The following is a 21,485-nucleotide window of genomic DNA, read 5'->3' as shown; positions in this document are numbered from 1 at the left end:
CGTACAGTCGCTCGATTTGATAAAACTACAACATAAGAAAGTGAAGGCTGGGTTTTTTGGTGTGTGTGTGTGTGTGTGTGTGTGTGTGTGTGTGTGTGTGTGTGTGTGTGTGTGTGTGTGTGGGCGCGCCTGCACGTTGATCTCCATTTGCGACTCCCATGTGACACACCCCCTTTATCCCCTGTCACTTACCCGTCTGCCGCTCTGATTGGAGCGTACGGTCGCCGTGTGGTCGCCGTGCGGCTGCCGTGCTGTTGCCATGCCGCACCCCGCTGAGCGTTAATTGGGCCCCCTCTGGGTTCCCGCGCGGCACCGCCACCGCCGTGACGGACAGGTTTGGCCACCTGCCCCGCTTTACCCCTACCTCCCCTCTCCTCCCCATGTTAAAATGAGGGGGGTTGGGGGTCACGGAGCGCTGAGGGCACGGCGGTACCCACTGAGCGCCCCTCGGCATTACGGGTAGTGGGGCGCGGTTTTGGCAGCGCGCCCTGATTTGGCATGGCAGCCGTGTAGAGTGTTGGTAATGGGGAACGGGTGATTGTCAGCATGGTTGTCAGCGCCTGGTTAGGGGGCTGCGGGCGACCCTTACTGTATGTCTTTATAAATATATGTATATATATATATATACCCACACACACACACAGCCATGGCACAGGGCAAGGTGATGGCAGTCTACTAGTAGAACTGGCTGTGAAACACAGGGATACGCCTTGGTTTCTCATGCACGTATCTGCTGATATTAATACATACGTGTTTATTAAATGTCAATATAAGGACTACATCTACCTGATCCAACATAACAGAGGAATATGTAGCGTTTCTAAATGTCCTAAAAGTCTGAAAATCATTTTCTTTAAAAAAAAACTCATTCAAATGAATCTCCCCAACCAAAGTACGCCAGAGTAATGGTCAAAAACTGACCACTGATGAAGGGTAGAAGATGGCAGAGCTGATAATGATGATGTCAAAATCACTAAGGGAAGATTTGATGGGATGTTTGATGATAACTGTGATGTTTGAGTTAACATTAAACTTTGTAAAGCAGAAATTTGGGAATAATTAAGCTAGAAATATAAAAGCACTGCTTATTATTGCTTATTATTATTAATAAAATAATATATATTATTCTGATATCACATTACTGAACAAGTGCGGACTACTGCCCAGTGTTTATTTGCCCAGAGGCTAGTTTAAGGCTGGTACTACAATAATATCACAATACATGAAAATAATCACGGTATTTTGACACTTCATTTTTTTTTTTTATTGTTATTTACAAGTTTATTCTCTATGTAATGAAACATACAGATGCTCAGTGTTGTTTAAAAACAATAATAATGATAGAATATCAGATTGGGCGTCTCTAGACCAGTTTCCCAAAAGCAGCTTAGTTCCTGAGATTATGGTCATGCAAAAAAATATAAATAATAAAAAAATATATATATAAATTTAGTTTTCTATGGAAGTCGGTGAAAAAGATTTTCTTTCAAGTCAGTTTGGAGCATTTCTATTGGTCTGTTTATCATCAGATTTGAGCACAATATAAAGAACAACTGCCAGGTTTACATTATGTCAAAAAAAATTAAACCAGTAAGCTTAAGTTTACAGCACAAGGGAAAAAAAAATAAACTTTCAGTAGAAGTCATTGTAAATAGATTCATTTTGGAAATTTTTTATTTCTATAAGCAAAATTGGACACAGTGTAAAAAAAACCTGCAACTTTTGCAACTGCAAACTTTACAACTTTGCAGCAAAAGGAAAACTAAGAATCCTAACTAAGAATGTACTTTCAATGGAAGTCAATGTAAAAAGATATTATTCCAAGTCAGTTCAGAGCATTTCTTTTGGCTCATTCGTCATGGAATGTGGACGCAAATAATAGAATAAAAGGACCAAGAAGCCAGATTTACATTGTCAGAAAAATGTAAACTTGCAAACTTTACAATTTTACACAAAATGAAAAAAAACTAAACTTGTGTAATAGAAGTCGATGCGTTTCTATTGGTCCATGCATCAACAAAATTGGACACAACATAAAGAACTGCCAGATTCTCATTATTTAAAAAAAAAAATGTAAACTTGCAAACTTTACAATTTTACACAAAATAAAAAAAAAAAAAAAAAAACTTTTTTATTTTGTTAGAAGATTTTATTACTGTTTAATTCCAATTATAAGTTCAGTTGAGTCCTTCATCATCATATATGGACGCAATACAAGGAACAGCTGCTAGACTTTGCAACTTTACAGCTTAACAGGCAAAGGGAAAAAACAACTTTCAGTAGAAGTCGAAGATTTTAGTCCAAGTCATTTGGAGCGTTTTTATTGGTCCATTCATTTGAACTGCAAGACTTTCATTATCAAAACATTTGGAAGCAGCAAACTTTTCAATTTTACAGCGAAATGAAAAAAACGAGACTTTTTAAATGGAAGTCGATGCGTTTCTATTGGTCCATGCATCAACAAAATTGGACTCGACATAAAAAACTGCCAGATTCTCATTATTTAAAAAAAAAAAAGTAAACTAGCAAACTTTACAACTTTACAGGAGAAGGAAAAAAAACTAAACTGTCAATAGAAGTCGATATAAAAAGATCGTTCTGGATCATTTCTATTGATTCATTCAATAAATTCATCACATTGTGACTTAAATAAATAAGTTTAGTCTAAAGTGTCAATATTCAGATCAAATGTAGCTCAATAACCTGCTGTCAGTCTGTCGTGCTTCTCTTAAAATAAATGCGTCCCCTAATGCTGTGCCTAATGCTAATGCTAATTTTTTTGAAGCGCTTATCTTCCAGTGCTAATATGAATCTGCTATCGTTGTTCATCTGTAATTTGAAATACACGTTAGCATCAGTTTCATTAATCCAGCTTATTAAAGACCAGGCCTGCGTTCACAAGCGCTGACACACCGCCGGCGGCCGGCGCTGCTGTAGCTCTTACACTGTTGGTGCCCGTGTAGCTTTAGCGTGAACGGCGTCTGTGGTAGGTGGTTCTTTCTGAAGAGCCGCAGCAGGGCTAATCCTACAGGAGTGCCTCACTCGGGGATGGGGGGGTGGGATCGGGGGTCCGGGCTACGAGCGTGTGCCGCCTGATATTACATCTGAGGATTAGGTTTCAGTGTAATCAGGTTTTGATGATCTGGTGAAAATGAATCATCTCTGAGCTTTCCAGCACGTACAGAACTGGCGTGTTCTCCTGTGGTGGGAACCGTTCTAGCAGTGGTCTCTGCTTTAAGCAGCCAATTAGAGAAGAGGTCATTTACATATGTGCTAGGATGGTAGCTGAAACACTCCCTATACGTAGCCGGATCCGTTAGAATTAGGTTGAATGGAACTGAGGTGGAATTGGGTTAAAGCTAATGGAATCTAATTGAATTTAACCTGCTGGAATTGAAATCGGATCGGATTGGAATGATTTGAACAGAATTGGATTGAATGGAGTGGAATGGGACCAGAAGGAAATGAACGGAATCTGATTGAATGGAATGCAGTGGAATCGGATTGGATTTAAAGACATCAGGATTAAAATGAGTGACGCTAGAATGAATTGGAATCGAATTAAATACAGCTGAATTGGATTCAGTGGAATTGGGTCGAATGAAATGAATTGGAATCGGATTGAATCGGGCGGAATTGGATTCAGTGGAATTGGTGTGAATGGAATGAATTGGAATTGGATTCAGTGGAATGGGACCAGAAGGAAATGAATGGAATCTGATTGAATGGGATTCAGTGGAATCGGATTGGATTTAAAGGCATCAGGATTAAAAGGAGTGACGCTAGAATGAATTGGAATCGGATTGAATCGGGCTGAATTGGATTCAGTGGAATTGGGTCGAATGGAATGAATTGGAAGCGGATTGCATCGGGCGGAATTGGATTCAGTGGAATTGGTGTGAATGGAATGAATTGGAATTGGATTCAGTGGAATTGGGGTGAATGGAATGAATTGGAATCGGATTGAATCGGGCTGAATTGGATTCAGTGAAATTGGGGTGAATGGAATGAATTGGAATCGGATTGAATCGGGCTGAATTGGATTCAGTGAAATTGGGGTGAATGGAATGAATTGGAATCGGATTGAATCGGGCTGAATTGGATTCAGTGAAATTGGGGTGAATGGAATGAATTGGAATTGGATTGAATCGGGCGGAATTGGATTCAGTGGAATTGGGGTGAATGGAATAAATTGGAATCGGATTGAATCGGGCTGAATTGGATTCAGTGGAATTGGGGTGAATGGAATGAATTGGAATCGGATTGAATCGGGCTGAATTAGATTCAGTGGAATTGGGTTGGATTTAGTAGAATGTACTGGATTGAAACTGGAAGGAATGAATTTCGATTGGATTGGATTAAAATGGGATTTGATTGAAAGGAATCTGATTAAATGTATCTGAGGGATTTGAGTGCAGTGGGTTCAGATTGGGTTTGATTAAATGGAATCAGATTGAATTGAGCTGAATTCTACAGAATCGGGACACTGGGATGGAATTGGACTAATTTGGACGTAGAATTAAATTTTTCTGGCATTCGAGTGACCATCACAACCGACTTTTCCCGTGTGTGTGTGTGTGTGTGTGTGTGTGTGTGTGTGTGTGTTGGCGGACAGTACGGGCAGCGCGTGATGGATAGAGTTATCAGTGTAATCCATGTTAGCGTCCTTAGCAGCGCTGCAAACAGGGCGAGAGAGGGTGCGTGAGAGCGTGGAGAGTGAGAGCGAGAGAGAGCCAGCTAAAGTGAAATGCCTCTGTAATCCATAATCGGCCTGTACGCCTATCGATCGCCCGAGAGAGAGAGAGAGGGAGAGAGAGCTCAGCCAGGGGGAAAACTTGTTACTCTCTCACTCAATTTCTGACTGTGTGAAGTGCAAGCCTCCTACGTGTGTGTGTGTGTGTGTGTGTTATAACTGTGGCATCGTCACACACTGTTCGGTTTTCACGCTCGCACTCTCCACTGCTCACCTAACTCGCTGTGGTGTGATCACGGGCCATGATGCATTTCACCGCACCGCTCATTTGAATGCAGGCGTCCGATTGGCTCGCGGTTCTGGGAATGGACGGGCCCCGTAGGTACGGATGTTGGGGGCGACCCCGGTTCTCCGTGTGCAGCTGCAGAGGATGGACGGGTGAGGGGTGGAAGGAGCGGGAGAACGGACGAGTCCTCGGGAGAGGGCAGGAAAGAGAGAGAGAGAGAGAGAGAGGTTTAAGCAAAGCAGAGAGGAAAAGGGAGATGCCTTTGCTCAAGCAAGCGAGCAGGACTGTGTGTGTGTGTGTGTGTGTGTGTGTGTGTGTGTGTGTGTGTGTGTGTTTACACCACCCTTTGATTAGATTAAGGCTGCCCTGTGCGGGTGAATGGCTGGGTAATGCGTTTGCTCTGTGGTCCATGTCAGGCCTTTGTGCAAGCGACGCCGGAAACCCCTGACCCCCCATGTCTGGCTCTCCAGGGGCCTTTCCGCACCCCTCACAGACCCCAGCACATAACCTTTACAATCACCAGTGTGTGTGTGTGTGTGTCTGGGAGTGTGTACACGAAGGGCTGACCACCGCGGACAAACTTGCGTATTCCAGCTCTGCTGATGTGGGCGAGGTGGGATCATGAGAGGCCTTCAGATGAATTACACTCACATTACAGAACGCTTGATAAGAGCTGATCCGAGATCTGCTGACCAGGAGTATTGGACCAAACACCCAGACACTCCACTGTGATTGGTCAGCCAAACCGTACTGTGATTGGGTGGTGGCAGATTGGATTGAATTGAGTGGAATGCAGTGAGATTAGATTATAGTGAGATTTTAACGGAATCAGAGGGAATTGAATGAAATCGGAATGGAGTCAGATTGATCAAACTGGAACAGGATTGAACGGAATTGAATAGAATGATTGATTGAAATTGAACAATCTAATTTAGTGAAAGGGGGATTGAATAGAATTGAATCTGATTGAATGAAATTGGGTTAATCTGAGGGAATGGGAGTTGAATGGGATCTATGGGAGTTGAATGGGATCTATGGGAGTTGAATGGGAGTTGAATGGAATGTGAGGGAGTTGAATGGGAGTTGAATAAAATCTGAGGGAGTTGAATGGATTCTGAGGGAGTTGAATGGCGTTTGAATGGATTCTGAGGGAGTTGAATGGCGTTTGAATGGATTCTGAGGGAGTTGAATGGCGTTTGAATGGATTCTGAGGGAGTTGAATGGCATTTGAATGGATTCTGAGGGAGTTTAATTGATTCTGAGGGAGTTTAATTGATTCTGAGGGAGTTGAATGGGAGTTGAATGGAATATGAGGAAGTTGAATGGAATCTGAGGGAGTTGAATGGGAGTTGAATGGAATCTGAGGGAGTTGAATGGAATCTGAGGGAGTTGAATGGAATCTGAGGGAGTTGAATGGAATCTGAGGGAGTTGAATGGAATCTGAGGGAGTTGAATGGGAGTTGAATGGAATCTGAGGGAGTTGAATGGCATTTGAATGGATTCTGAGGGAGTTGAATGGATTCTGAGGGAGTTGAATGGATTCTGAGGGAGTTGAATGGGAGTTGAATGGAATCTGAGGGGGTTGAATGGCATTTGAATGGATTCTGAGGGAGTTTAATTGATTCTGAGGGAGTTGAATGGGAGTTTAATTGATTCTGAGGGAGTTGAATAGGAGTTGAATGGAATCTGAGGGAGTTGAATGGAATCTGAGGGAGTTGAATGGAATCTGAGGGAGTTGAACGGCATTTGAATGGATTCTGAGGGAGTTTAATTGATTTCTGAGGGAGTTGAATGGGAGTTGAATGGAATCTGAGGGAGTTGAATGGCAGTTGAATGGAATCTGAGGGAGTTGAATGGAATCTGAGGGAGTTGAATGGCATTTGAATGGATTCTGAGGGAGTTTAATTGATTCTGAGGGAGTTGAATGGCAGTTGAATGGAATCTGAGGGAGTTGAATGGAATCTGAGGGAGTTGAATGGCAGTTGAATGGCATCTGAGGGAGTTGAATGGCATCTGAGGGAGTTGAATGGAATCTGAGGGAGTTGAATGGAATCTGAGGGAGTTGAATGGATTTAAAGGAACGCAGTGAATTTAGATTGGCTTGAATGGTGTCTAATTAAATGGAATCTGAAGCATTGGATTGAATGTATTTGAGTCTGATTTGAGTGCAGTTTAGTGGAATAGGATTGAATTCAGAATAGAATTGACTAATTAAATGTAATCTGAGGAAATTGGATGGAGTGGAATTGAATAGAATATTTGTTTATATTAAACTCTGACTGAATCCGATGACTTTAGATTGGACTTCATTTTATCCATCGTCGGGGTCTGTGGTGCTGAGCAGTGTTTCTGTGAGTGGGCGTGTGCGTATGCAAATGAAGTGTTGTAATAGTGAAAGTTTTGCTCCCTCTCCAAAACAGCCGTTTTCACATCACTTTTCTCCCAGCCAGGGAGAACCCCCCCCTGCCCACGCGTTAGGGTGCTGCTGGCTGAAGCAGGTGCGAGGTCCTCTGCTGAGGGCTGTGAAGGTTGAAGGCGGGTTAAGTGTGTGTACCGTTCTGCAGAGAACCTGAAGAGAGCGAGAAGCTTCGTTGTGGGTGAAGACTGCAGAACCTTCTCCAGACCGGTTCTAACCCTGGAGTTGTTCTAGGGGTTAGGAATGACCCTCCACCATGTTTAACAGCAGAGTGTGACCCCAACTGTAAAGTTCTACTCAGGTCTAGGCCTATATTGAGGACTACAAGCCCACCTTTCATATCCTCTCTTTCTCGCTCTCTGCCATAGCAACCACTTAGCAACACCATAGCAACCACTTGGAGATATGAGGAGAGATTTTATCACTGAACTTATACTGTTGGCCCTTTCACACACACTTGCGCTCTCGCGTGCACACACACATTTACTCTGTCTAGGCCTATATTGAGCGCTACAAGCCACCCTTTCAATCTATCTCTCTCTCTTTACCATAGCAGCCATTTAGCAACATCATAGCAACCAACTAGCAACCACCTGGCAAACACCTTGGATACTGTAGCAACCACCTAGGGGCCACTTGGCAAGTGCTTGGGATACCACTGCATCCACCTATCAAACACCTGGGATACCAAAGCAACCCCTAAGCAACCCCTTGGAAAACACCTGGCATACTATAGCAACCACCTATCGACCACTTCGCAAACACTTGGGATACCACTGCTACCACTTTGCAAACACCTAAGATACCAAAGCAATCACCTAGCAACAACTTCACAAGCATTTGGGATACCAAAGCAACCACTTAACACCACAGTAGCAATCACCTGAAAAACCAAATAGCAAGCATTTGAGATACCACAGCAACCACCTAGCATCACCATAGCAAGCATTTGAGATACCACAGCAACCACCTAGAAACCACTTTGCAAGCACGTGGGATACCGCATCAACCAATTAGCCACCTTTTTAACAACCCCCCAATGACCTCTTGGCAAACACCTGAAATACCAAAGCAACCACTGAGCATCACCATAGCAAGCACTTGCGATACCACAGCAACCACCTAGCAACCACTTTCAAGCATTTGGCATATCACATCAATCAATTAGCAACTACTTGGCAACCACCTGGGATACTATATCAAACACCTGGCAACACCTTAGCAACCACTTAGCAACACCATAGCAGCCACTTGGCAAACGCCCGGGACACCTTAGCAACACCATAGCAACCACCTCGGAACCGCCCAGGAACCATCCAATCCATCATCTGTCTGGTTCATCGTCCCTCTCAGAGCTGTAAATCAAACAGCTCGTGCCTGACGCTGACGGCTTTACGCCACGGTTGTTTGATATTTTAGATATTTAAGAATTTCGAGATTTTTTCACATTAAAAAATTCTGCAGATTCTTATGAATTATTATTAGTTATTATTAGTATTAATACAGTATCTCAGAACACGTCGCAGTCCTTCAGTACATCAGCATTTCTCACAGCTCTGCTCAGTAGGAGGCGAGCTTATATCACTGAACTGATACTATTGCCCCTTCACACACACTCGTGCTCTCGCGCACACACACATCTACTCTATAGGCCTATATTGAGGGCTACAAGCCCACCTTTCAATCCCCCCCCCCCCCCTATTGTTGGGTAGGGTTGTATTAATCGGACTCTCGGACTCTCTTCCGCTGCTTTGTCCGACGCGCCGCCTTAATGGCAGACGTCAACAGCCCTGCACAAAAGTGTCCCGACCCCCAAAACTGGTTAACGTGGTGTCTGGGAGGGGGTGTGCCGGGGGCCGGGGGCGCGGGCCGTGCAGGGCTTTGATCTGCCGTTGAGGCGCAGACCCCCAAAAACCTCCTTATTCAACCTCCAAACACCCCCCCTCCCCCACCCCCACCCCCCTTCACCCCTCCCAGCAGACCCAGCCTGCAGGAGGAAACCTACGTGGTTACACTTGAGGGAGGTTGTTATGGGAGACAGGAAGACTGAGGGGATTGGGGGTGTGTGTGTGTGTGTGTGTGTGTGTGTGTGTGTGTGTTGGTTTTCATGCATTTCTTGGACAAACTGTTCAGTAGCTCAGTGGTTCATGAACGTTTCCGAGTTCGAGACGTGTGCGAAATTTTGGACACCCCTGGTCAAGTTTTACATTAAGTAAAGGGGTCAGAAGTTTGGGCACCCTGCGTGGTCAGAGGTGAACATTGGAAGAGAAGGGAGGAGACTGGGTGGAGGTGGGTGCGTAGTTGATCGTCACAAACGTGAGGAAGTGAGAGCAGAGGGTCTGGATGTAGGACTGAGGAGGAGGAGGAGTGTGAGGTATGACATCACTCTAATAGATCTGTGTGATTCTTGGGTCGTCCTGCTGCTTCCGCTCTACAGAAGATGTTTAGGTCGGGGCAACTGTGAGGATCGTGGAAAAACCCTCAGCTTGCACCTCTTGAGGTTGTCCATTGAGGACTTCGGGGTGTGTTGAGGGTAGTTATCCTACTGTAGAAGCCACTGGCTGCAGCACAAACCCAAAGCATGAGCAATCTACCCAGTGCTTAACAGTTGGAGAGGTAGTTGTGTGCCCGTGACTTCAATGAGTAAGAGGTGTGTCCCAATACTTTTGTCCATATAGTGTACAGTAGCCTTGGTTGTAGATGGTTATAGAGGTCGTCGTCGTCCCCCCCCCCCCACCCCCCCCCCCCCCCCCCCCTCTCTATCTGACACACACACACACACACACACACACTGAAGCATCTCTCTTTGGTTCTTGGCTAATTAGCCTCTCTGCCATAGCCGCTGTTGTGTTCTCTCCGGGCCTAAGGACCGTCACCGGGCACACGCCAGCTTTCGTCTCTCTCAGACTATTAGTCAGCTGGAATTAACACACCATACACACACACACACACACACTCTCTCCCACCTCTTAGTTTTATTTGTTGGTTCTATATTAATTAGCATACCTAAGAGACTGACAAGTAGCATCTGTCGCAATTCCCTCCCGTCCCTCGGCACCTTTCATCCCTCTCTTTTCCGCTCTTTTCCTTCCTGCCTGTCTCACTGGAGTTCCCCACTGTTTTTTTTTTTTTTGTTTTGTTTTGTTTTGTTTTTGTTTGTTTGTTTGTTTCCTTTCCTTAAAGGCTTGCACTGGACTCTGAAAATGTCTCTAGCCCCCTGGGTTGGGGTTTGGTTAAAGCTAAGGCTGTAAACACACACACATGCTATCTTGAGATATTTTGGTACAGTTGTAGACCTCTCGACTCATCGTGAGGGCTGATCTTGCTAGTACGGTCTGGCCTGGCCGTGTTGGTCAGTTGTTCCCTTCCAATTACCCAATCCCCGTTGATGGGGACCCCCCCCCCATTAGCAATGCCCCCAACACTAGCTAGCACATATATCTCCTTCTTCTACACATGTGAAACCAGAGCCTCCGCCTCTTCTCCAGCTGCCGCCGATGCCGCATTGCTAGACAGCCAACATGCTTGGATGGTGCGCTGACCAACGCCACACCCGTCAGTCCACCCCTGAGAAAGCAAGGCCGCTTGTGCCCGCTCTGATTCGGCTGCTGATGACAGGCGTGTTCTCAACGTGTTCTCATGAGGTCCTCATTTTGTCATGTGACTGGAAAGGTGTGTCCCAGTGTATTTAGATACACTGTGTGTGTGTGTGTGTGTGTGTAGGGTAGGGCATTGGATATTAGTTGTGTTGGGTATACCGTGATGGCTTGTGTGTGTGTGTGTGTGTGGGTGTCATTGTGAATAGCCGTAGCAGGATTATCATACTGAGCTCCTCCTTTCCCTGGCTGTGTGTGATTGCTGGCCCGTGACTGACGAGACGGTTCCCCCACATAGGGGCTCAGAGGTGTGTGTGTGTGTGGGGGGGGGGGGGAACGGGGGGTAAAAGGGGGGATATCAGGATTAAAGGAAATGTTTCCTGTCTATTGTAGTGGGGCTCCTTAGGGGTGTTTTGGGGGTGCCTGGACAATGTCTTCGGACGCGCACACACACACACACACACACACTCTGGCAATCTGCATGACAAATCCCACCGCACTCAAATCTTAACAAACATGAGGACGAAACTAAACGCCCTCCTGGATTTTTTTTTTTTCCCTGAATTCCCAGCAAGTGGTTTCGGCACGCCGGCATGTGGCCATCATGTTAGGATTGCTTCCACCATTCCGATATGCCATAAATGCGTTTGGTCGTTGGTGTGATGTGGTTAAAAACAGATCTGCGGGAACCGTCTGCCTCAACCGTCTCCTGGGGCTCTGATTGGTCAGGAAGCTCACCGTGCACAAGAAAACTCCCTCTGATGCTCTGAGGCTGCGATCGTAACCATAGCGATCCAGTATAATGTTCCGATTGCTTTCCATCCGTACATTCAGCTTCTTAGGTCCGGAGCCGGAGCACCAGTCCATCGCTAGGAACCACACCCCCATTCACTCACAGTTCAGCAGTTTTGATCTAGTAGAGATGGAAACCCACATGGATGCTGGGGCCATTAATGGACACAGTAGTGTCCATTAGACAGGACAGGACAACCCTAGTCACCATTAGTGTTGAACCACGGATGGAATTTGGCGTCCGTGCAGTGAATACACACACACTAGTGATTAAACACACACTGTCACAGTGTGGGCAGCCATTGCTGCGGTGCCCAGAGAGCAGTGAGGGCGGCGGGCCTTGCTCAAGGGTCCAATAGCGACAGCCTATCGAACCCACAACCCGGTCTTCAATAGACCAGTGCTCTAACCACTGAACTACCACTGTTTTACAATGTTGATGGCGCCTTGAGGACACCAGGTGGCGCTTTGACCACTATGCTTAAAACAAAGACTGGATTGGGATTGAAATAGCCAGTACCCAATCCTTTCAAATATGGCTGGACTGGATCAGGACATCCCTACATTCGGCCTGGTGGAGGGATACGTGCAGGGCTTTGTGGCAAAATGAACCCACTGAACACACTGTCTCTGTTAAATGTGAAGTCAATGTGTGTGTGTTTGTATGTATGTGTGTGTGTGTGTGTGTGTGTTGCACTGATCCTGTTGTTCTCTTTTACTCTGCAGACTTTGTAAGACCGGGAGGTGGTCCGCAGAACTGGGCCGTCTCAGAAAAAGACAGAGAGGTAAGAAAATGAAAGTTGACCCTTTTCTTTGACTCTACACCCTGATTTAGTTCATGGCTGCTGGGTGAGAAGGGTCTAAAGCCCCCCTGGAGCCCCCCGAACCTGTGCTCCACTAACAGTGTTCTTCTTACCAACACATTCAGGACTTCAGGGGGTGTTTCTAAACTGACCTATCCCTCCTGTTCGATCTTGAAGGGTTCCTGGGGCTTATTTTTCAGGATAAGAACACTGCGATTTGATGTGTGTGTGTGTGTGTGTGTGTGTGTGTGTGTGTGTGTGTGTGTGTGTGTGTGTGTGTGTAGGCCCAGATCTTTAATAAAGGAGGCCGCAGTTGTCGACTGTCGAACCGATATTACACCAACAAGGCGGTCACCTGCCACAACTGTAAAAGGCTTGGCCACCTCTCCAAAAAACTGCCCCACAGACAAGGTACTACATTACCCACAAACCCACACGTCTAGCCACAAACACCTAAGATGTTCTGTCATTTCTGACCACGACTGTTCAAAGCTTTTATGGATAATTAGTGAAAACTAGGTAAGCTGTAGAAGCTTCTGAATCATTTATATTAGCACTGGATCAGTAGTAGTAGTTACTGAGTCATTTATACTAGTTACAGAGTCATTTAGAGTAATGACTGGATCATACATAGTAGTAACTGAATTATATATAGTAACTGAATCATGTATGGTAGTAACTGAATCATATATAGAAACTGAATCATGTATAGTTAGTACTAAATCATTTGTAGTAGGTACTGAATCGGCATAGTAGGTACTGAGTCTTTTGTAGGAGTTACTGTATCATGTATAGTAGGTACCGAAGTAATTCGTAGTAGTTACTGAATCATGTGAAGAAGGTACTGACTCCGGTATAGTGGGTACTGACTCCGGTATAGTGGGTACTGACTCCGGTATAGTGGGTACTGACTCCTGTATAGTGGGTACTGAATCGTACGTAGGTACTGAATCATTTATTGTAAGTACTGAATTATGTATAGTAGTTTCTTGATTTGTTTATAGCATGTACTGAACCAATTGCAGTACTTTTTAGTTGCTGATTCATATTCTAACGTGTGTGTGTGTGTGTGTTTTGTTTTGCTATGCAGAAGCTGCCGTGTTGTTCTTTATGTGGTCTTCAGGGTCACTTTATAAAAACCTGCCCCAGTCGTCACTGCTCTAACTGCTTCCTGCCCGGCCACATGTACGACGACTGTCTGGAGAGAGCCTACTGGCACAAGTGCTGTCACCGCTGCGGCATGACCGGACACTTCATAGACGTGAGTACCAGCAGGACACGTGTCTCTAGTGTGTTTGTGTGGAGAGTGCTGTCACAGTGTGTTTGTGTTTGGTTAGAAGTTTGTAAGCGAGGTGCTTGAAAACTGTTGTCGTGTGTGTGTGTGTGTGTGTGTGTGTGTGTGTGTGTCTCACTCCCCTGGGTCGCTCCTTCTCTCATTAAGACAGACGCTTCACAGGCCGTGAGTGTGACACACACAAGACACACTGCACGTCACCCCCTGACAACAACCCCACAGAGAGAGAGACTTTAGAGTGGGGCTTTGTGAGACGCTGGCTGAAGGAAGAGAGAGGAGATGAGGGTTACAAAAGGAAAACAGAGAGAGCTGGATCAACTTCAGAGCAGAGCAATGTTTTATTTTCCTGTAAAATCATTATAGTGTGTCCTGAATCGTTTATAGAGTGTCCTGAATCGTTTATAGAGTGTCCTGAATCGTTTTTTATTTTTTACTGGGTCATTTATAGTGCGCACTGGGTCATTTTTAGTAATAACTAACTCATGAATCAGTTATAGTAGCTGGCTAGCTCACTTATAATAGTAACTGGATCATTGGTAATACTTAGTGAATAATAAATCATTTATTGTAGTTCCTGAGTCATTTATATTAACGAATGATTCATAGTGCTTACGGAATGATTTGCTGTAGCTACTGGATCATTTACAGTAGTTACTGACTCGTGAATCATTTATATTGGGTACTAAATCATTTTCTAGTAGTGGTTACTGGATCATTTATAGTCATTACTGGATCGTTTGTAATATTTCGTGAAACAGTCATGTATTGCAGTTGGACTAGTTATAATAGTTACTGGTTCATTTGTAGTAGTTACAGAGTCATTTATCATAGTGAATTATTTTTATGAGTTATCATTTGTGGTCGTTACTATGTCATGCATAGTAGTTACTGAATCATTTATAATAAATGATTCAGTAACTACTTTAAATTATTACTATACGTAATGATTCATGGATCATAGTTACTGACTCATGAGTTGTTTATGGTGGTTACTGCGTCATTTATAGTTAGTGAATCATTTGTAATAGTAGGTCTTTAGAGAGTTAGTTGTAAGGCTGCATCCAGTTGCTTCTGTTTGTGCTTCAACCAAACCATCCCACTCGCACTCCTGATTTTGTCCAGTGTTTTAACACACACACTCTCGCTCTCTCTCTCTCTCGCTCGCTCTCTCTCTCTCTCGCTCTCTCTCTCTCTCGCTCTCTCTCTTTTCTCAGGCCTGCCCAGACATATGGAGACAGTACCACATCACAGTAAGATATACACACTTCACTCTCTGTGTGTTTATTCTGTCTGTATGCTTCATAGTATAGCCTGTGACTGGGGTGTGTGTGTAACAGCACAGCCTGTGGAGATGACCTGCCGTGTGCGTACACACACACATACATATATACACACACACACACACACATGTTCCAATTTAGCGAATTTATTAACAGCCCGGATTAATGAGGACAATTTAACCAGAGGTGAAAGACAGAGGAGAGAGAAGAAAGAAAGGAACAGGCAGGGGGTAAGAGTTCAAGAGCCAGCACACACACACACACACACACATTAATTAGCATTATTATATAGGATTGTGTCTGGCAGTCTAAAGTCTACCTGTATCCCAGTGGTGTAGCCTTTGTGTACGTGTGTAAATACCAGAGACTCAGCTCTGTGTGTGTTTGTGTTTGTGTGTGTGTGTGTGTGTGTGTGTGTGTGTGTGTGTGTGTGTGTTGTGTGAAATTAACTTTTCATAATTCCACAAAGACACACTTTAATAAATAGCTTCCCTGCTACTCACTACAAATACCCTCCTCTCGCTCTCTTGCTCTCTCGCCCCCTCCCTCTTTTATACACATTAGTTATTAGTCTATTTACTTTACAGTTCAAGTGTAATGATGTAATTACATAATTAATTCTATTGTTAATTACAGAATTAGTTACAGTTGCATTCTGTAAGAGCTGGTTTGTTTGCATGAATTTTAATAATCATAAAATCTCTCCTTTCACAAACAAACAAACAAATAAATCTGTTCTGGGTTGACAGACTAAAATTTACACTTCCCCCCCGTTTGTTCCTCCTTTCGGTTCTGTTGCTTTAAGGGTTAAAGATCACTACAGGAAGAAGCTGTGACCCTTTACTGGTTTAGTAAAAGAAAACAACCCCGTTACAAAAACTTGATCTTTATGTAACTTTTCTACTGAAGAATTTCTGTATAAAATCGTATATCAGTTTTGGGATTCTCTAAAGTTTCGTACGTTAATATTTGTATGTGCTGGTACTGTATCAGAATATGTAATGCGTAAAATTTCTAGATCAGAATCCGAATGCAGGAACATCAAGTTTCTAAGTGAGAAATTGAAGTACAGAATTTGTACAGTTTTTACAACAGAATTTGGGATATGTAAAGTTTCTGTGTCAGATATTAAAGTATGAAACGATTTTTATATCAGATATATTTTAATACACACATTTTCTACAAATTATGAAGTGCATCATAAATATGTATGATGTCATTTACAATTCATTACAATTTATATTACATTTTTATCAGAATTTGTGATGCAACGTTTTACTTTAGAACATAAAAACAAAGTTTGCACGTTTAATATTTTTGTAAAACGTAACGTTTCTACATCAGAATTCATCAAATGTAAAATATTACTAGCAGAATTTGTAATACGTTACATTTCTACCTCAGAAATCTTCAACGTACAATTTCTGCACCTGATTGTTCTGTAAAGTTTTGAAATAAGAGGTTGTAATGCTTAACGATCCTACTCAGAATATTTGTTTTTATATTCGTACTAGTAAAGTGTAAAGTTTCGATTTTGAGAATATATTATTATCCTTCTACAGAGTTTGATGTTTCTACAATTCTCTGTAGCAGAATTTGTATTATGTAATGTTTATATGTAAAATCTTCACTATATTTATTTGTAAAGTGTAAATTTGTCAAAGTTATTGATGAAGTTATTGCTTATTTAGAAAGTGTTTTTATTTGCAGAGAAATGTTTGGAAATGCAAACTTAAGCATTTCTTTCCTGAACTGATGAGAGAGTTTGATTCTTGTTATGGAGGTTTATACACATGTGTGTGTGTGTGTGTGTGTGTGTGTGTGTGTGTGTGTGTGTGTGTGTGTGTGTGAGTGCTTTGCTCAGGAACAGGCTGAAAGTAGGTAATTGGCAAAGTCAGTAAGCGTTTGCTCCCCAAAGATTCATGGGGCTGAGAAGGCATGTGACAGTCACACACACACAGCCAAACGTCAAGGGGCACGCTGGAACATCTGCACCAACACGCGCACTCTCACACACACACACACACACACACACACTCTCTCTCACAGTGGTGGAATATAGACCTCAGTTTAAGAGAAAAGAGCAGGTTGTTTGTCAATTAAAAGACGTGATAAAGCATGAAATGGGCTGCCAGGATCGCACTGTGCCGAGCAGTCACTCGACCTGTCACACACACACACACACACACACACACACACACAGTCTAATTAGTTAGCCTGTGTAATAAGGCCATACTGTTAGCACTAGCCTAGCGCACAGCCGCGCTTACACAGAGAGGAGATATGAAGTCTGATTTTGACATTTAAACACTTTATTTATTTATTTATTTATTTATATTTATTTATAATTATTTATTTATTTTTATTAATCCTCAGTTTGCAAGGTGTGTAAAATTCCTCCTATAATTTAATTGCTTGAAGTAAGCCTACAATATTTGAGCACCGTCGCCTACATAAGGCCGCTGTCCCACGAAAACCTCATATCTCCAAAACAGCAGCTTTAGAAGGAAAACGCCTCCTAAACTTTTCAATGCAAGTCGATGTAAAAACATGAAGTACTTGTTCATCCTCCCGAAAAATTTATTAAATAAGTAAATAAATCAAATAAATAAACCACCGTCTCCCACCTCATATTCACAGGAAAACGTGACGGGGTGGTAAATGTCCCCCTAAAATGACCGCGGCTTTCCTGACCTGGCACACCTGCCTGATCCTGTTGAAATATCATTTTCTTTGTGGTAATAGCGTAAAATGTTTCGCACGTGACGGGGTGGTTGGGGGTAAGCTCCTCCCGAATCTAATAGACAGCCTTTCTTCTTGTCTCTGGACAGCAGAGACAGTCACTCCAGCAATTTTAATACCCTGAATGAATGAGCAGGTGTCCCAATACTTTTGTCCGGTACGTCCCCCCCCCCAATAGTATCGCCCGCCCCCTAACGCACATGAGCGCGTCGGCCTTGCCCTGCTAGCTTTGTGGGTGTAATGATGTGTAATGGGTTCTGAGTGGCTTTATAATGGAGTGTAGCAGTTGATGATGGTTTCATATGGACCTGTTTGGTTCTGCTGCGCTTAGCCCATCTGCTGCGGTGCTGCTCCCATCCTTTGGGTCCTGCCCTGCAGACTGTGCGTGATGGAGTGTGTGAGTGTGTGTGTGTAGAAACGTGGTTAAAATGGACTTACCCTCAACAGACGGCGTTTAAGGCCTTTAAACTATCTGAGACTCGAGGGCTCAAAGTTAAATACAGTGCAAGTACGTGTGTGTGTGTGTGTGTGTGTGTGTGTGTGTGTGTGTGTGTGTGTGTGTTTGCTGCTTTGGGGAGCTGTGGCCTGTCGCCCTGTGCTAGGCCCAGTCAGGTGTGAAAAGGCATTCTGTCAGACCAGTCCTTGCTACTGGGTCTATTTATCGCAACTCTCTCTGTGTGTGTGTGTGTGTGTGTGTGTGTGTGTGTGTGTGTGTGTGTGTGTGTGTGTGTGTGTGTGTGTGTGTGGGGCCTGGCGCACCTGTCTTCACTAACAAACAACCTCCCAACTCCTCCGACGCCGCCACAAGACCCAAGAGAGAGCGAGAAGAAAAAAAGAGAGGGAAAGCGAGAGCGCGAAAGCAGCTTCGGTTCCAAGCGAAATGTGTGAAATCTTGTCGTGCAGAGCTGATACGGGATCTTTAAGGAGGGGGAACTTCCATCATTCCAGGAACCGAATCAGCTCCGAACTCCTTAGAGATACTGCTATCTATATAACTAACGAAATAAATAAGGAAAACCAGCATTCCCCCGCCACTGGCTGCAACGCACTGGCCCATCCACCTGCTTAACAGTTGGAAAGGTCTTCTTCACATGAAATTCGAGAAGCCTTTTTTCTGTGCTCGCTGCATCCAGCCAGGTCCGTTTCCACTCCGTCGGTCCACACAGCTTTTTTTGGAAGTTCCTTTGACAACCGTGTGACACGGATTTATTTATTTATTGTTCCTGGTGAGCAGCAGTTAAGTTTCCGTTTAGGACTACAAGTGCGAAGAACCCATTAACCAGGCAGAGAACCATGTAAGCATCCAAATCCTCAAAGGTTCTTGATCTCAGATCAACAGCAGGCAGCAACACCCCCCTTCCACCCACCCTTTAATTTGTTTTTTGGGGGGGGGTGCTATGTAGCGAAGTACGTAGGGTTCTTCAAGGGTTCTGAAGTTCTATCTGTCTTCATCTCTACGATTGGAGATGGTTGATTGTAGAACCTTTATAGCACTATTGTTTGCTATTGTTAAAGAACCCTAATGCAGAGCTGCCTGCTGAGTGTGGAGGGTACCTTAGCAGAACCTTAGCATTAGCATTAATACCAGAGGTTCCCGGGACGTTCCGAGAGGATATCGGAGAGCTGCTAATTGGCTGCAATTTCCGAAACAGTTTCTCCCCCCCCGAAATCCAGTAATAAGCGTAATAATCCTTAAAGCAGAAGATTGGCGGAGTTGAATATTGAATTAGGATGGAAATTAGGAAAGCTGGAGACCGTCGTAGAGAGCGGGTGGAAGGGCTGAAATGAAGACCAGGAGAAGGTTGGGAGGAGAAGACGAGGGACAGAAGCTGGCTGAAGGGACTTAGGTGGTTGCTTGCTTGCTTGCTTGAGAATCCCCTGTTTGTATGTGTGGGAGTGAATGGTGTTGGGTTAGACTCACAGCGCCATCTATAGGCTTGCAGGAGAAAAGCCCCAGCGGTGAAGGAAAGGAGACTGTGTGAACTGTATGTGGTCTAAGTGTGGATTTACACTCTAAAAAAAAAAAAAAAATAGGGGGCTTCGGATTGGATCTTTGAGGGATGCCACAGTAGAACCACTTCCAGAACCTTTAAAAGGTGTGAAGAACCCTCCCTTAATGTAAAGGTTCTTCACACACACACATTTCTATTACAAGCAGAAGTGGTTCTTCTGTGGCATCCCTCAAAGATCCGTCAGAAGCCCCTTTTCATTTTTTAAAGTCGCCGAATTTCGAATAGTGTTAAAATAAACCTGTGTTTTGATTGGGTAGAGAGGTAACTTAGGGGGTGTGTGTGAGAGAGAGAGAGAGGGATTTAGCGGCGGTCTCTGACATTTCGTTTATTTCCTAGAAGTGTGTGTGTGTGTGTTTATTGATCGTTAGCCTAGGGTGAACACCTCAGCAGGGTTTCTTGTCAGAACGTTGAGCTTGTTCTCCTAGATAAAGCTGTTTGATCCATTTTCTCACTCCTCCTCCTCCTCTCTCTCTCTCTCTCTCTCTCTCTCTCTCTCTCTCTCTCTCTCTCTCTCTCTCTCTCTCTCTCTCTCTCTCTCTCTCTCTCTCTCGCTCTCTCTCCCCTTCTCGAGATACCTTTGCCTCCTCGTCCGCTTGCTTCCTCCCGTTCCCGTTCCGACCGCCGTCCTTCGTACGCTGTTATTTGGTAATTGAAGAGGGATCGAGAAACTTCATCTGGGCCGAGTCCTAAACCCGACCGCCCTGATTGCCTCAGAGGCCAGTTCCACCTCAGCTCCGTCACTTCAGCCAGTTAATGAAGGAGCTCGGGCTGTGCTGTTCCCGGCATGATTTTCATAATGCTCAGATCAAACGCAGGGCTTAGTCTTCCTCTAGGCTTCCTGACCGTTCACATACCTTTCATTTCAGGGTAATATAAATCCAACAGCTCTTATTATTATTATTATTATTATTATTATTATTAAACAGTGGATGTCTTATGTCTTACGTATGTTCCCTCTATGATTCTGCTGTTCCTTACAGTTCATCATAAACGATACCTGATTAAATTATTTATATAAAAGTGATTTTTAGCATATTTTCAGTTTAAATCAGTGAACAGCAGGTTTCTCTCTTTTAGTGTTGTGTACAGTCCTGAAAGGAACAGCTAGAAAAGTGTTAAAAAATATATTATTTTAAATAGATAAATATAAAAATAAATCAAATGAACAACTTTTAGCTTTAATAAATTATGATTATTATTATGAATATGAAAATAATGACCGCTACAGCTACAAGGCACAAACATAAGAAAGAAACCTTTTTAATTTCCGTAATGCTTTTTTATTTCATTAAAAAATATATATGTAAATTTTTATCTCTACGAAAAAAGCTAATATTGTTAATGTGAAATTATACGTTTTATTTAAAAAAAATATTCATTGTTTCTGGTCTTTTAAAATCAGTGTTTAACTTTGAAATGTTTTATTTTAGCTAAAATATAAAGCAATGTATGTAATTGTTTCTTAGGGTTTTTTTTTTTTTTTTTTTTAATTTAGGTTTTCGAAGACAAAAGATTTTTCAATATATATTTATTTATTTATTTATGAAACATTGTAAAGAACGTAAACGAGG

At 43.5% G+C, this 21,485-nt stretch overlaps 1 protein-coding gene across 1 annotated transcript in view; it reads left to right on the top strand.

The window, feature by feature from the left end:
- zcchc7 (zinc finger, CCHC domain containing 7) overlaps window positions 1–21,485 on the top strand; it is a 69,193-nt gene that overhangs the window by 33,550 nt on the left and 14,158 nt on the right. Inside the window, 5 exon segments of the mRNA XM_072670568.1 lie at window positions 12,510–12,568; window positions 12,871–12,975; window positions 12,977–12,997; window positions 13,677–13,847; window positions 15,095–15,130. Of these exon segments, the coding sequence (XP_072526669.1) occupies window positions 12,510–12,568; window positions 12,871–12,975; window positions 12,977–12,997; window positions 13,677–13,847; window positions 15,095–15,130 (392 nt within the window).

Source organism: Salminus brasiliensis, chromosome 24 (genome assembly GCF_030463535.1).
Source record: "Salminus brasiliensis chromosome 24, fSalBra1.hap2, whole genome shotgun sequence".
Classification (NCBI taxonomy): Eukaryota; Metazoa; Chordata; class Actinopteri; order Characiformes; family Bryconidae; genus Salminus; species Salminus brasiliensis.
Note: the sequence above shows the minus strand (reverse complement) of the source record. Positions and strands in the feature narration are given on the sequence as shown.